The sequence below is a fragment of the Eumetopias jubatus genome, unplaced genomic scaffold (assembly GCF_037043125.1).
Source record: "Eumetopias jubatus isolate StellerSeaLion01/CBP00866 unplaced genomic scaffold, mEumJub1_p1.0 scaffold_10, whole genome shotgun sequence".
Lineage (NCBI taxonomy): Eukaryota > Metazoa > Chordata > Mammalia > Carnivora > Otariidae > Eumetopias > Eumetopias jubatus.
Window position 1 is genome coordinate 84,180,602 of NW_028274816.1, and position 15,110 is coordinate 84,195,711.

The window sequence follows — 15,110 nt, forward strand, 5'->3', positions numbered from 1 at the left end:
GGTGCCTTATTTATTTTGTCTCTGAGAGCTGCCTGAAGGCAGAACTGGTCATGTTCTTCTGTTCGCAGTGCCTGACAAATGCATGGCACATAACCGATGCTTATTGAATGAATGAAGAGAAAGGGGGAGGGAGAAGAGATATTTCTAGAACCAGAGACATGCAATGTCATCTTTTATCCCAGAATCTGTATGAGAGCATAAAAAACGAACCCTTTAAAATCCCAGAAGATGATGGGAATGACCTCACTCACACTTTCTTCAACCCAGACCGGGAAGGCTGGTTATTGAAACTTGGTAAGTAATGCACTCTGGGTTAGGGCTCCTGGCACAGAAACTGAGAAAGAAAGGATGTGTGCACGCACTCGCATGTACATGCACTGCGGGAGAGTGGGGGTTGGTTATAGGAGGCACTATGGAGAGACTTTGGTACAAACTGCTAGTGTTCTCACGAGATCCATCTCGGGAAAGGAAGTAAATGCACAGTCAGTGCCCCCTTGGGATATAGAGATAGTGTTGGGTACAGATTCGCTCTGCATAAACACTGCTCCCATGGGTTTGCGCTCCACTTTTTTACTCTGGAATTGATTGGCCAGGTTTTGTTTCAAGGCAGTTCCCGAAGAACCTGGTCCCTTTCCTTTCTCTGCCCTCTCCGTCCCGGGGAGGGTGGCCAGCCGTGTCCATCTCTCTACTTCCCATCACACAGATTTGTATCTGGTGCTCCCGCCTCCCCCACCCCAGTGCATCATCACTTCCTGCTGCATCTGGCTCCCCACAGGCAGAATGCATGGCAAACCTGAGCCCTTGGCTGCAATGCGACCCACAGCGCTCTTACTCATTCTCGGGCAGTGGTCCCCCACCCCGCCCCGCCCAACCTGCTTTCCAACCCAGATCAGCCACTTTAATGATTTTGTTCATTCAGAAAAATTTTTTTAAAATATTCCTCTTCCCTCTGCCAAAAGTGAGGTTATGTTGCTGAGATTTGTGGTCATTCCTGGAGGTGATAGAGTAACCAAGAGGAAAAGTAGGGTTTTCATGACATTTGTGCCCGGATGTGATTATTTCATTAATTGTTCCAGAACACTGAGAGAGCCCCTGGACATAATGAGCACTTTTTTGGCCCTGAGAGGATACATTCCTCTCTTTTCTTCGGCCTTGCCTTTTGATTCCCTCATCACCAGGAGGTGCTCGTTAGAATGATTCCCCCTCTACCATTTCGGCTACTAGGCCTGGTGAAATTAGAAGTCATTCCTCTCTTGGCGATGACTGAAGCCTCTGAGAAGTGCTGAAATGGAGTCTGTTTTAATTTCTGATGAGTTCAGGTAGCAGTAGGATTTATATGTCCTTTAAAAAGCATATCCCAAGTCCTCGTGTTTATATATAATGACTTAATTCGTGAATTCTGAAAGCACCACTTCCCCAATGGGAGTTTTGACTTAGCTCTTGAGATGGTCAACATTTCTCAGGCCTTTAAGCCAGTAGAATCCTTGAAGTGAAGCTTCTAAAATTGCTAACCCCAGAGCCAGCCAGCCTGCCCTGCACCTTTCCTGCCAGATGGATCGAGCTGAAAGGAAAACCACTGGAAATTTAAAAAGTACATCGAAGTTTAGATTTACTTCCCCTCCAGTGAAATTTGTTTAAATGCTAATGCTCAGTGTTAGCTTTGACAGCCCAGATGCTAAAATTAGAACAGTGCAGAGATTATCTTGGCTCTTATACCAGGATGACATGTAAATTCATGAGGCATCCCATATTTTTAAAAGGAAAAAAAAATTAACAAAATGTGGGACTTGTTTTTAGGTCATTGCATTACCTTTTCTAAAGCTCCTCCAAACCCCTAACTCTTCATACTGTGTTTTCATTGTAGCCACTTAGGATCACCCCTGTGTACTTACGTGCTGCAGAAGGCAGGCTTCCAGCCATCTGCAGTTGTGTGTGTATGTCCGTGTATGCATATAGCCGTAAGAATGTGTATTCTCGTGTGCACACATGTGTACGTATGTATTCATGGGAATATGTGTGTGAATTCTTACACACACCTTAAAAAGTGACAGCCATCTGCAGAAAGACATTAAATTTTCCCCCAAAATTTTCCTCTCTTAGCTCTGGATTCTGGATAGACCAATAAACATTAGCTTTGTGAGCATGGATCTGCGGCATATTTGGGGCCAGGTTTTCGGGAGTGCCGCAGAGCCCGCCTTCACCAGGTGGTGTGTGGCGGGTGAAACGGGCTCCCCCATTCACATGCCATACAGTGGCGTTTGCCCCGCTTAGTGATTTTATGTTTGGCTTCCCCAGGGCAGATGTGAATGACTAATACGTTGCACTTTAAGATTAAGGAGTTTGGTTTAATTTCTTTGTTTTAATTTTCTTTTCTCCCTCATTTGTATGTTTCCATGATTTTGGCTCTCCTTTTCCTTGCCCCAAACTCCAGGAGGTATGTAATCCCCCCAACCTGCTCGCTCGCTCTGCCAAGGCCACTGTACTTGCTGCAGCGTTTTCTTATTTTGTTATTTTTGGTTATTTTGTTTTTTAATTGCTGGTGGTAGTGTTACTGCTGCTTCTAACTTATTGTACAGTCCCTAGGGAACTGGTCAGGATCAGGGGTCCATGTTTCCCTTTAGGACTAGTGCGTAGTGCATCAGACAGCTAGGCACCAGGCCGTGGGGTAATTTAAACTTCACTGAATGCGGTCACGCAAGAAAACATACTAAGAGTGGGTTTATAAAAACAGAGAAAGTATTCACTGAATTTTCTCTTGGAAAGATTGGCCAGGCATATTCTGTATGTGTTGCATTCAAATTGACCACAGCTGTGAATTACAGTAATTTCTGAAGAGGAGGAAGAGAAGGAGGGTCTGACTTCCCAGCGCCACGTGCTTCTAATATGCCCTGCTCAGAAAGCACGCCAGGACAAGAAGTAAATGAGACAGCTTGGGACATTTGCCTTTGCATGAAGCGGGGAAGTGGCATCCCCTAAACTCAAAGGATGCCGAGTTTGGCGGGGAGGTGGGGAGACAAAGACCAAAAGCCCACCCCAGAAGTCCTGGGTATTAGGGGAGGGCATTACGACCTCAGCTCCGTATTCCATGTTCTGTTTTGTTTTATTCCCTCCTCTTTTTCAGTGAATATTGTTAAAAACCCAAAATTGGCCTCTTAGTTATGTTGTTGGTATCTCCTGTCCATTTGCTGATTTGGGGGTTACGTGTTCCTAGAGGAGGAACTCCTCAGGTGTGTGCTGCAGCGTTACTTGAGCAGAGCCGCACGCAGAGAAGGGCCCCAGTGCTCACAGTCGTTAGCACGTTCTGGGGACTTGGCGGTGCTGGGGAAGCTGGCGCCTGGCCTTCGCCTCGGGGGTGGGAGGTGTCCTGTGAGTTCCACAGGGACTGTCCTAGGTGCGCGCATTGGTCTGTCTGCTTGTTTCATGTCTGTTTCTTTCAACATGGAAATGCTCCCCCCGGACCGCCGTGATGCCTCTCACGGCAGAGGTCCCTGTAACACAGCCAATTGTCAGGGGGAGTCATCAAGCTTTTGTAATCAGGGAGGGGATCTTTCCAGCTTTGCTTTTCCTCCGAGATTTCCTTCCACCTTTTTCTTTTTCGCATCTGACCCCTCCTCCATGACCTCCTAAGCCCCAGGGGCCCCCGGGTGGTCCTGTTGGGGCGGGGGGAGCGCATGGGAGTCAGCATGGGTTGAGGTGTCCTGTGTACCGAGCCCTGCGTGGAGATGAAGGCCCAAGAGGTAGAAGAGCTGATTTCTCAAGGCTCTGAAGTGGGGGCGGGGGGGTTCCTTTTCATAACATATTGGCTCCAATTCTAAATATATTCCTTGTCTTCTTTTTCTTCCTCATTTGTTTTGATCCTGCCCAGCCTTTCCCATTTTCTACTTGCATGTCATATTTCCATCTGTGGTTTTTTTCTTAATTCATGCCCTAGGGCCTTAGGGACCAGAGGCACATGCTCACATAAACCAACAAATTGCTGCTGGTGGGGGGCAGTCCTAGCACAGGGCCTCTGCGGGTGGGCAGCAGGTGCATGCTGGCGGCAAAGGCCTCTGTACCCTAGGTCTGTGCAATTCATGATCGATCACTTAACCTCCCCGAGACTTCAGGCCCCCACACAGAGCCACAAAAGGGACCGGAAAGTCCAACCAGCCTTCTGCTCGATGCTGGGACCAGTGCTGGGTGCGCCCTCTCCGTAATGTTATGTGCAGTGCTCCAGCCATGGCGTCCCATCAGGAGACCCGGCGTGAGCACGTGGCAGCACGCCCGAGCTCTCGGCTCAGCTGCCTGTGCTGAGGGACGAGAGAGAAAGCATGACTAAGGTCATACCAGCTCTGCACCCCATGGTGAAGACCGGACAAGTGATAATCCCTGGAGGTTAAGTCTTAGCAAGAAGAGCATATACTGTCGAGGTAGTAAGAAGTGCGTAGAAAATGGCATGCATATCGTAACATGGGAAGGCCTTTGCATGACTTCTGTGTGGTTCACATTCAGAAAGCTGCCCCTTGCCCCCATGTAAGCAGACGAAGACAAGGTTCGGCTCACGGCCGTGCAGGGGGCGGGAGGTGACTTCACTGAAACAGCCCACAGCCAAGCCTCCCTCCCCGCTGTCCTTCCAAGCATAGCTTCACGGCCCCAGCATTGCTGCTTCACCAGGGAGGTGGTGGGGCCCTTTGGGGCTCACAGCCACCACTGTCCATGCTCCTTTGGCCCGCGACCCCTCCCATAGCTCATTGTGTTCAGAGCTCAGGTGAGAAGTCCAGGCTTGGAAAGGCTCCTGAGCTCTTCTGCTCACTTGTGGGTTCCTCCCCTGTGCAGGAACTCCACCTTGTCTCATCCAGGACTCTGGGGAAATTTCATTTGTAGGACACTGGCCCAGGGCCTGAAAGCCAGTATAGAAATGCACTCTAAGCAGGAAGGTGGGGTAGAGGGGGAAACCACAGGGGTTTGGGTTCCACATTCCAGGAAAACTCTAGATCTGATTGTGAAGGGGTTAACATGTCTGATGAAGCCCTGCATATGTATGTGCCCTGGGCTGGGCGCCCTCACAGTGCAGCTGGGACCGGGGCTGCCCCTCTCCCCTCTTCTTCTTCCGTTGGCCCACTTCCACCACAGCAGCAGCTCCTGCTGGTGCCGCTCCAGCCCGGTCAGGTGTGCACTGCGTGTGCTTGGTGCCCGGGGTGCCCCCCCCCACGCCATGCTCTCACCCCACTGCCCTCAGCCCATCTCCAGGTGCCGCCTGACTTGCTTGCTCGGCTTGTACCACGGGCCTTCACTCTGTGAAAGGTGCTTCTGTTTGGGCTCTGTGTCTTGTTACTGGTGTAAACTCTGCCATGGTCTCAGTGTTCTCTGGGTGCCCTGCCCCTCGTGCTCTCTGAGGGAGGGTTCTGTGTTACGGAGCCTGCACGGACCGGTTGGCTCCTGTCCGACATGCATCTCTGTTTGCTCTGCAGGTGGCAGGGTCAAGACTTGGAAAAGACGCTGGTTTATTCTGACTGACAACTGCCTTTACTACTTTGAATATACGACGGTGAGCATCTGCTGGTCCACTGTGGGACTGAGGGTGGGCCAGGCCCCCGTGTCTGCACGACTCCAGTCCGATGTGCTTAGAGGAGGCCCCGGGGAGGGCTGGGAAGAGACTTGAGGTGAACAGGAAGAGCTAGAACAGACCCCAGAGTCGGGGGCCCTGAAGATGACGTGGGCGTCCTGCCAAAGGCATGGTGGCTGGCAGCCGCCATCCAGCTCTGGACCGGGGCAAGAGAAGCCTGGCCAGGAGAAGGCAGCAGCCTGGCGTTACACACGGCATTAGAGATGGGGTTTAGAGCCGGGCTGGAAAGAGTGAACGTGGGTCAGGTGCCAAGAAAGTCTGTGACCCCTTGAAAGGGGGATGAAAATCACCATGTGGAGCATTCCGGTTTTCTGGATTCGGGAGAAGCAGCCCAGGGGTGAAAGACGTAATAGAGGAGAAGGAAGTTAAATGAAATGGAGGAAGTTGGGAATTACCCAGAGTTTGAAGTTTTCTTCAACCCTACAAGTTCTGTTGGTTTTCAGCGGGAATGGAGTCACACCACAGATAGGTGCTACATGTAAGTCTCTTTCATAATAAGTGCCTGTGAGAATAAAACTGATAAAGTAAGACCTTTATCGAAGCTCCCTCTGGGGCAGCGCCCAGCAGGCCCGGCCGGCCGGCTTCACACTGGCTGCCCACCTGTCACTTGATCCTTTCTCGTGTCTCCGTTGGGCTCGGCAGCGTGGGGCTCAGGTCTTCACTGAGTAAAAGTCACGGATCCTACTGAGACTGTGGAGACGCGGAAGGACCGTGTCTGACGAGTGCAGAGCGTGGTGGGGCGTGGTCGATAAGTGCGAGGCCGGGGCGCTAGCCTAGGTAGGAACCAGGGCACCGGCACGTGCCTGGGCGAGGCGGCCGTCCTCTGTGGCGCTCCGTCGTCTCGGACGCCGTGCGGATGTAGCCTCTCACGCAGGGAGTGGGGATTACTCGCTGCCACAGGCTGCTCATTATGACACTCAGTAATTTTCCTACCGTTCGCCCCCAGAGTGCCACTGTCAACAGCCGAGTACGTTCCTTTCTGTCCCCTCCCACCCCCGCCCGGCCCATAGTTTGCCTTTTTCTCAAAGATACCTAGACTGGTGGCATCTTTAAAGTCTCCTTGGGATTTTTTTCACTATTCTTTGGGTTAAAACGAAACATACACAGGCATCTAAGCAATATGCCCTAAGTTCGGGAGTGGGCTCAGTGGTGACGTGTGCAATTCCAGAATGCCGTGGTTCTTCCCGATGCTGACTGTGGTGGCATCGCCTGAATCCCACACTCCCTTCAGCAGCATTGTCTTGCGCCACAGACATCAGAGAATGTGTCTCTGCTGACCCGGGGGGCCCCAGAGTTAGGACGGTAGGCAGAGCTTCCACACAGAAGCACCTAACAGTGCAGGAAATCCAGGGGCAGGAGGAGGGGGCTGGCAGCCGGGGAAGGAAGAGCGACCACTGCCTCTGTGCAGCGCAGCCACTGGAAGCAGGGACAGAGGCTACGGCCTGGGGGTGCCGAGCGGAGGGGAGCCCTGCCCCACGGAGCCCCACCACCTCCCCACTGCCCTGAGTCCAGGAGACACTAACAGAGTAGGACTTCTGCCCTCTTCCCGTCAGCGAGCAGTAAAGTCTGCCGCTGGGTAGGAACTGGTGAAGCGGGAAAGTGAGAAAGTGGGCCTCGTTTCCTGCAGCGGCAGTGAGGGCTCCGGGCTGTGAACTCAGTGGGAGAGCTGTCCACAGAGGGTGCGCCCGTGAGCAGCCCACCCACCCCCATGCAGGACGGCTGTGGTCCCAGCAGAGAGCCCGAGCACGGCAGGTGTCTGAGCCAGCCCTGCCCTCCACTCGCCGCTCTCTCCTGAGACCTTGGAAGGGGCCAGAACACAAGTGTGACATATGTGGACTGTAACTGATGTCTGACTTATGTAATAATAAGTGAAAACTGCAAGGGGTGGAACAGATTACCCCAGGATAAAATCACCGTCGTAGAGGAAAGGTTTGGAACAGTCACAGAGATCGCATCTGAAAAAGACAAATGTGAAAACGATTAGGGGAGAGGTAACCAGTTGTGGAGGGCAGAGAAAGATGATCCCAGGACTGGAGTATCCGCACCCGCGTGTTCAAAAATACCATCGATTACGGGACTATTCCCCGAAAAGAAGAGGAACCTGCATCTGCAAATGGAGAGAGCACAGTGCTGCAGGAACATTGGTCGTAGGGAGTGTGGTGCCGAGGCTTAGCCCAGCTACCCTGGTGGCCTTGGAACGAAGTCTTGGGCTGTTGTGTGGCTGGATGTCCCGGAGAGGGAGGTGTGAAGTGCGTGTGTGTGGTGGCCTTTGCTGGGATGGGAAGTGCTGGAGGAGAGCCATGGGGGCGAGGGTATGGCAGGTCTGCTCTGCTCTGTTCTGGACAGGGGGACGATGGGGCAGGAGGTAATGAAGACAGACAGACAGACAGACACACACACACACACACACACACACACACACACACTGGACAGGGGGATGATGGGGCAGGAGGTAATGAAGACAGACAGACACACACACACACACACACACACACACTGGACGGGGACGATGGGGCAGGAGGTAATGACAGACACACACACACACACACACACACACACACACACTGGACAGGGGGACGATGGGGCAGGAGGTAATGACAGACAGACAGACGCACACACACACACACACACACACACTGGACAGGGGGACGATGGGGCAGGAGGTAATGACAGACAGACGCGCACACACACACACACACACACACACACTGGACGGGGACGATGGGGCAGGAGGTAATGACAGACACACACACACACACACACACACACACACACACACACTGGACAGGGGGACGATGGGGCAGGAGGTTGCCAACCCTGGAACAGAGGCTGAAGAGATGCATACGGGAGGCGGGCAGAGAAGCGAGGTGGTTTTCGGTGTGAGAGAGGCTGCTGTGCTCCCTGCTGGAGGGCCTCCTGTGGGCTCTTCTGGGACACACCCATCCCCTCTTTCAGGACAGGCGCCGAGACTGCCCTGGGCATCCTCCTTGCAGAGGCCCCCAGTTACAGGGATTCGTGTACCCATACACTTCCTGGCCCTCTTCTGATTTTAGAACCTAGGGTGTGGGCCCTAGAGCTGATTTGTGAGCTCGAGGTCAGGGGAGAAGAGCAGAAGGGCCCGGGTGACATGTGGGTGAGGAACGCGGTGGGCCACGTGCTCCTGACCCCGCGGTGAGGTCTTTCTGTCTGCAACTGTTCTGCAGGACAAGGAGCCCCGTGGGATTATCCCTTTAGAGAATCTGAGTATCCGGGAGGTAGAGGACTCCAAAAAGCCAGTAAGTATGTGGGGTACGGGAGAGGACAGAAGGGAGGGGTGTAGCAGTTCTTTGAAAACGACTGAAATTACCAAGATTTACTTAAAACTGAAAAGTAGTGTCACGCCTGACTTTAAAATGATCATGTTGAAGCCAGAGATGAGGCTGTAAATGACAGGTGCTTCTGTGTCACATGTGTACAGTCCCACGAGGGATGGAATTGTCCCTCCTTAAAAGGCCACAGCAAGCGCTATGACTGGGCTGCTCGTGTTAGGGCCTTCGGGCACCTTACAGATACCTCCCGTTTGTTCGGAATATGCCGGTGCTGCGGGGTGGGCTCTAGAAGGCGTCCGTGTGACCTTCGGTGCTCCGTGCTTCTGGTGTGTTGTTGGGAGTGGCGCTGACGTGCCCCTGCTGCTGTCTTTGCTAATCAGGCTTATGACACTCAGCCGCATTCTCCACAGTGCCACCACGAGGCTCCTCCGCATACTGCCTGTGCTTCATGGGGGTCAGAAGGAAGGGTCTTTTAAGGAAGAAACTAACATTTTTTGTTCTTGGTCGGCAGCTTTCTCAGATCTTTGACACCCTCTCCCTCTCTTTTGTGATTCTCAGAACTGCTTTGAGCTTTATATTCCTGACAATAAAGACCAGGTGATCAAGGCCTGCAAGACGGAGGCTGATGGGCGGGTCGTGGAGGGGAACCACACCGTGTACCGGATCTCAGCCCCGACGCCTGAGGAGAAGGAGGAGTGGATTAAATGCATCAAGTAGGTGGCGTATGAGATGTGGCGTGCTTTCACCCGACGAGGGCTCTCACCTCTCAGGGACCGTTTCAGCTGTTGGGTGCGCCACCCGCCCCTCTCCGGGGCTCCTGCCTGAGATCCTCAGGGCAGTCTGACTGGAATTGCCAGACTACTTTTTGGTGGATCCTTAGATGCGTGACCGTGACCGCACATTTATGAGAGCACCTCGGGCCTAGGCTTCCTGGAGTGCTCCTGGCGGCCCGGGGGGGTGGGTGGCGGGTGCCTTCCAGCCACAGGTGCCGTCTGTTCACCTGGTCAGCCCACGTCTTAGGAAGCAGGCCTCGTGGTCAGGACGGCAGCTTGGCGGAGATAGTAATCCTAATGTTTTATCATTTCCGGGGACACTTGTCCCATTTACAGGTGAGGAAACTGCCCAGAGTCACATGGCTGCGCTCCAGGGTCACATGATAGACCCCCACCATTGACCGCTGTGCTTTGGGGAGGCTGCGGGTCTGAGGGGGGAAGAGGGTTCTCAGGCTTCCACGGGTGTAGGCGCAGCCGCAGACCCAGGGCTCGGCTCCTCCTGCTCGGCTGAGCGGCACAGTGCAAGGGTGATGACGGGCTAGAGCTGTCCCCCCTCTCCGCCCCGGGACTTCCCAGAGCCTGTCCAGATGGCCATCGCGCCCCACGGGCATGGCCTGGCTGCTTGTCTTGGTGGCAGTTTGTTCTGAGAGCGCGTGACTTCCCCAGAGGCCAGGGAGGCCGCCCTGACCCGGTGATCTGAGGCCCTGCGGCCCTGCATCCCCCCGTGACGGGCCTGCTCCCGCCCCAGCCACAGCCTGCTCCCAAGGGGGAGCACTCGAGTTTGGGGTGTGTTTTGGTATCGCTGCTGAAGCCAGTGCAGGGTCTGGCCGGGGTTAAACGGCAAACAGATGATGACTGAACAAAGACACGTGATGGACTCCATGGGAGTCTGCTTGGAAGTCCTACCTGGAAGAGTCGGGTTGGGCAGGAGCACGTGGGTTTGGGGTGAGGCCTCCTGGTGCTGCGTTCCCTCCTGCCAGACCCTCGGCCTCGTTGGAGACTGGCCCTCCTCCTGCCCCTTCGGTGTGATGGGGACAGCTCCCGGGACGTTTGGGGTGAGACATGGTCATGTGCTGACCCTGGTAGCTCCCATCCTCGATGGGAGCCCTCTGACCCTCATCCCATGGACGAGGCTGCACAGTGTCCCTGGAGTCAGTACCAGTAATGAGACTCCGGAGCCCGGCACGCATGACACGTGGGAAGCGCTGACTCACTCACTCTGTTGTACACGGAAGCTAATATTACACCGTGTGGTAACTAAGGAATTTAAATGAAAACTTTCAAGCCTTCCACTGAGGGCTGGGCGGAGGAGTGGCCGTGCCCTGGGCACCCCGGCCAGCAAGTGACCCTCATCCACGTGTCCTGCACTCTTCTTTTACCATATGTTTTTTAAAAAAACACTTAACTCTTTTGTCCTTATGAAATGTATTTTTAGCGTATGGTTTGAAGGAAGGGATGTGATTTCTTCTGTCGGGTGAATAGCTGGTCGTCGTGATGCCTGGTTAACTAGTCCCGGGCATGCTGTCCAGTTCCTGCACACTTGTGTGCGCGCAGGGTCCCGTCTGGGCCCCGCTGTGTCTCCCTGGAGTGGCACGTGGCCGTGCACAGCCTTCCCCACGCACCGTTCTGTGGTTTTGCCTGCGTTTTGTCTTTCATGTGGTCTGTACTCCTACAGCCAGAACCACTGGGCGTTCTTGAAAGTCGCCCTTGGAGTCGTCCCGTCCTTGAGTGAGGGTGCGCACTGGCCGCCCCTGGGCTGGCTTAGGTCCTCGCTGGGCCCCGGTGCTGCCTCGTCAACGGGCAGAATTCGCACGCTGTTTATGCACTTTGGGTACCGTCTCCTCACCCTTTACCACAGCCTGGGAAGCACGGTCATCCCCATTTTACAGATGAGGACACTGAGGCACAGCAAAGCAAATTAAATTGTCCAGAGCCACAGAGGTGCTGCTGGTCTTCACACCTGAGCCTTGTGACTCCGCAAGACGCACTCCTGACGGCCATGCAGCGCTCCGCTTCAGCATCCTTGACTCTCGGCACTGAAACTGAGGCCTTTGTGGCAAGGTCCCCTTGGGACAGGTGCCAGGGACTGTCGGTTCTGGCTGCCCCAAGGAGCTGTGGAGATGCTTCTCGGGGACATGTCACCTCTGGTGAATAGGCCCTGGTGTGTTTGCAGGGCCTGTCATTCCCCTGGTCAGGCGCAGAGCCAGTGGTCAGCTGGGCTCTCGGGCAAGCATTGGAGACTCGCGGGCACTTCGAGTGTGGCCGCTCTGGAAGAGCTTCGGCACGCTCACGGCACCATGTGCTGGGCGGTTGGGAAGGACAGGTGCACGGGGGTGGCCCTGCTGTCACCGTCCCATGCTGGGGTCTCTGGGGGAGTGCCAGGGCACATGCAGGCTCCCTCCCTGCTGGGCCATGGACATAGAGCAGGCCTGGCCGGCCGCGCCCCAAGGCCCCGCGACAGCGTGAACGGCCCGCGTGTGGTCTTGGTCATTGAGTTGGCACGCACGCGGGACTCAGAGGTTGCGTGGTTACAGACCGTGGCGGCTGTCAGAGCGCTGGGTGCCACGGATTGTGTGGCGCTCGCTGTCGTTGTGGATCGAAGTAGCACATTTGTCTTTCTGGGCTAGAATATGATAAGAGTGTGTAATACTCTCTTCCTAAACCTAAATCCACTATCAGGTAGAAACAGAATTATCTTGTCATACATACCATGCGGCTCTTTTGACGCTTGTCCCTTAAGTCCTGCGTGGACACGGTGAATACTGATGCACTGACTTGGCCTTTGCCGTGCCGGGGGCGGGGGCAGGGGGCCCAGGTGCCACCGGCAAGCGCCTGCCCGGGCCGTCTCCTGGGCCCATTCCTCAGTCTGTTCTGTTTTCTCCCCTCCGTGTGTCTAGAGCAGCCATCAGCAGGGACCCTTTCTACGAGATGCTGGCCGCAAGGAAGAAGAAGGTCTCCTCCACGAAGAGACACTGAGTCTGCCCAGCGAGCGGCGCCGGCGTGCGAGGCCCTGGGTCCTTCCTCCTATCCTCCCCCACGGATGGGCGGCGGGCTGCCGAGCAGGGGTGTCCCCTGCTGGGCATCACCCTGAATTCCTAGAGACTGGCTTCAGCTTTGCTATTTGTTTTTAAGTGGGAGAAGGGTAGGAGTTCGCACGGGGGAGAGGGAACAGAGCCCCCGTCAGCACATCAGCCTCCTTGCAAGTCTCCCGTTCAGCAGGTCTAATAGCAGAGCTCGAAGCCAGCCGTTTACCTCTTGGTTATTTCCCTGTGAAGAAGCCTTCAACCCTGCACCGTAAATACACCTATCGATATATTATTCTATGTTAAGGAAAAAGTGGAATGGAAGAGAAGCCACGTACTATAAAGATATATTTTTGTTTTTTAAAGAGAGAAAAAGATAAAGTAGAGCCGTTCCGAGGCGTTCTGCCTGGTCCGGGGTGGAGGCTCCCAGGGCGGCCGCCGAGGGTCCCCCCCCCGGCCCCCGGCCCGGCCCCGGCCCCGGCCCACTGGTGGGAGCCGGCTTCTCAGCAGCCCGAGGGCGCAGGTGGTGGGACGGGCGGGCCGGCAGCAGCCGCCGCTTCTCCGTTCCAAGTGCCGGGGGAGCGGAGGGGAGAAGAGAATCGCTGGACGGTCACTGTTTTTCTCTTCCAGAGTTCCTCCTTGTCGGGCTTTAAACTGCAAAGTCAGCATTCTCCCTGGAGCTAAGGACCGGAACCAAAACTGTGAGGAGGGCAGTCCCCACCGCGGTTCGGGGCGGCCTGTTCCTTACATGGTTCTTCCTCCTTCCCCAGAGCTGCAGTCCTCGTTTTAGAGGAAGGCGCAGGTCTTACTGATCACCTTAGGTCTTCAGCTTTTCCCGCCTCGACTCGGGCCCCGACCTGGACTACTGTCGCCCATTTCGGGGCGGGTGGGGGCCTTCGTCTGCCCGGCAGCGGCGGGCGGAGCGCCAGGGGGACAAGAGCGGCCTTGCGTCCTTCCCTGCGCCGCGGGCCTGCGTGCGCGCTGGCCTCGCCCTCCCGACTCATGGTGTGAAGGGAGCCGCGGAATGCAGCGTCCCCCTGCTCTTCTCTCAGGGACTCTCGGGCCGCTCCTGCCGCAGAGCAGGGCCCGGCCCGGGCCACCCCGGCGCCCCCACGTGGCCTCACGGAAGAAGGCGAAGAGCCGCCGGTCTTCTCGGGCAGCGGGAGCCCCGCTCCTCCGACTCCGTTAGGGCAGGCGGGCATCTCTGCAGATGGCGCTCGTGCAAGGGCGTGATTGGGGGTGCAGGCGGGGGGACTTTCAGGGGTCCCCTTCACACCGGTCCTGCCTCGAGCGACTTCAGGCGTGTTCGTGCCGGAGTTCGTAAGGGGACGGGGGGAGGTCTGGGCCCGTCGGGGCCCCACCGCCGGCCGCGTGCCCTGCACTGGTTCTCACAAATACTACACAGAGAGGCACCTGCGTCAGTATTCGTCTATTTATCAGAGGTGTAAATAATCCATGTATAGTTTTTCTCCTTTTAGATTATTTTGTATTTGTTTAAAAAAAGTTTTGTCAAAATATAAAATATAAAGAAATGACTGAAAGTTGTTGACAGGGTTTTAAAAAAAATTATAATTATTATTCCAACTGTTTTTTGTTCGTTTGGTTTTTTTTGCATTGTAAACTAGCACCAAGGGACTGCAGCAAATAAACTCCAGATCTGCCCAAAGCACCCCTGCTGTCTGTGTGTGGCCTCCTTTCCTCCCCGGGGCGACCTCGGAGCAGGGAGGTCCTGCTCAGTGGGCATGCGCGGGCTGGGCCGTGGCTCGCACCTCTCTCTGCGGCCCAGCAAGGATATAAACTGGGAGCGGGGAGGAGGTTCTGCCCCCTGTGAAGGAGAGCACAGCAAAAAGCAGCTTCCTCGTCGCACCTTGTGTGTGAAGAAGAAACGAACGGCAAACCTCCAGCTTTGAGCTAAGATTGAGAAACGTGTCTTCTGCTGGTGGGATTTCAGTACCTCCAGCTCCAGGTGAGCCCGCGGAGCGCCGGGGAGGAGTCGGAGTGAGCTAGCCCTCAAAAGCAGGGAAGACGCCCCAGAACACGGGGAGACGGACGAGCCCGGGCCTGTCCCTGAAACAACAGCGAGTTCCCATCCTTGCTGCTTGCCAGTTTGGGTCACTTGGCCAACGGTGATTCTTCCTGCAGGCCTTCTTGATTTCTGCAGGTGTCCAGAGCATGTAGCATTTTGGAAATCTGTGTGCCACGGCCCCCTGCAAGCAGCATCTCAGAGAAACCAGCGTTCCTGGTTCTCTGGGAGCCGTTGTCTGTTTCGCTCTTCATCCTGGCTGCCAGGAAGCTCAGAGTGAGAGGCACAACTTCCTGTGGCTCAGTCCTGCTTTATACTTGTCCTGCTTTGTACTGATATTTTTATTAACAGATTTCATGTTTTAGAGCGGTTTTGGGA

At 55.0% G+C, this 15,110-nt stretch overlaps 1 protein-coding gene and 1 non-coding gene across 11 annotated transcripts in view; both read left to right on the forward strand.

Moving 5' to 3' along the window:
* Positions 1–14,378, forward strand: part of CYTH1 (cytohesin 1) — a 78,863-nt gene extending 64,485 nt beyond the window's left edge. For 8 of the 10 annotated variants that reach the window (XM_028112307.2, XM_028112305.2, XM_028112302.2 and 5 more), the window contains 5 exons: positions 183–295; positions 5,449–5,527; positions 8,809–8,880; positions 9,472–9,626; positions 12,584–14,378. In XM_028112307.2, coding sequence (XP_027968108.2) covers positions 183–295; positions 5,449–5,527; positions 8,809–8,880; positions 9,472–9,626; positions 12,584–12,662 — 498 coding nt within the window. In that variant the 3' untranslated portion in view covers positions 12,663–14,378. The remainder of the gene's footprint in view (positions 1–182; positions 296–5,448; positions 5,528–8,808; positions 8,881–9,471; positions 9,627–12,583) is intronic. The other 2 variants (XM_028112300.2, XM_028112301.2) reach the window with 2 other exon arrangements.
* LOC114216341 (U6 spliceosomal RNA) lies at positions 1,652–1,755 on the forward strand. The gene has a single exon (XR_003610763.1). It is a non-coding gene; the product is annotated as a U6 spliceosomal RNA (small nuclear RNA).
* Positions 14,379–15,110: the final 732 nt, after the last annotated feature.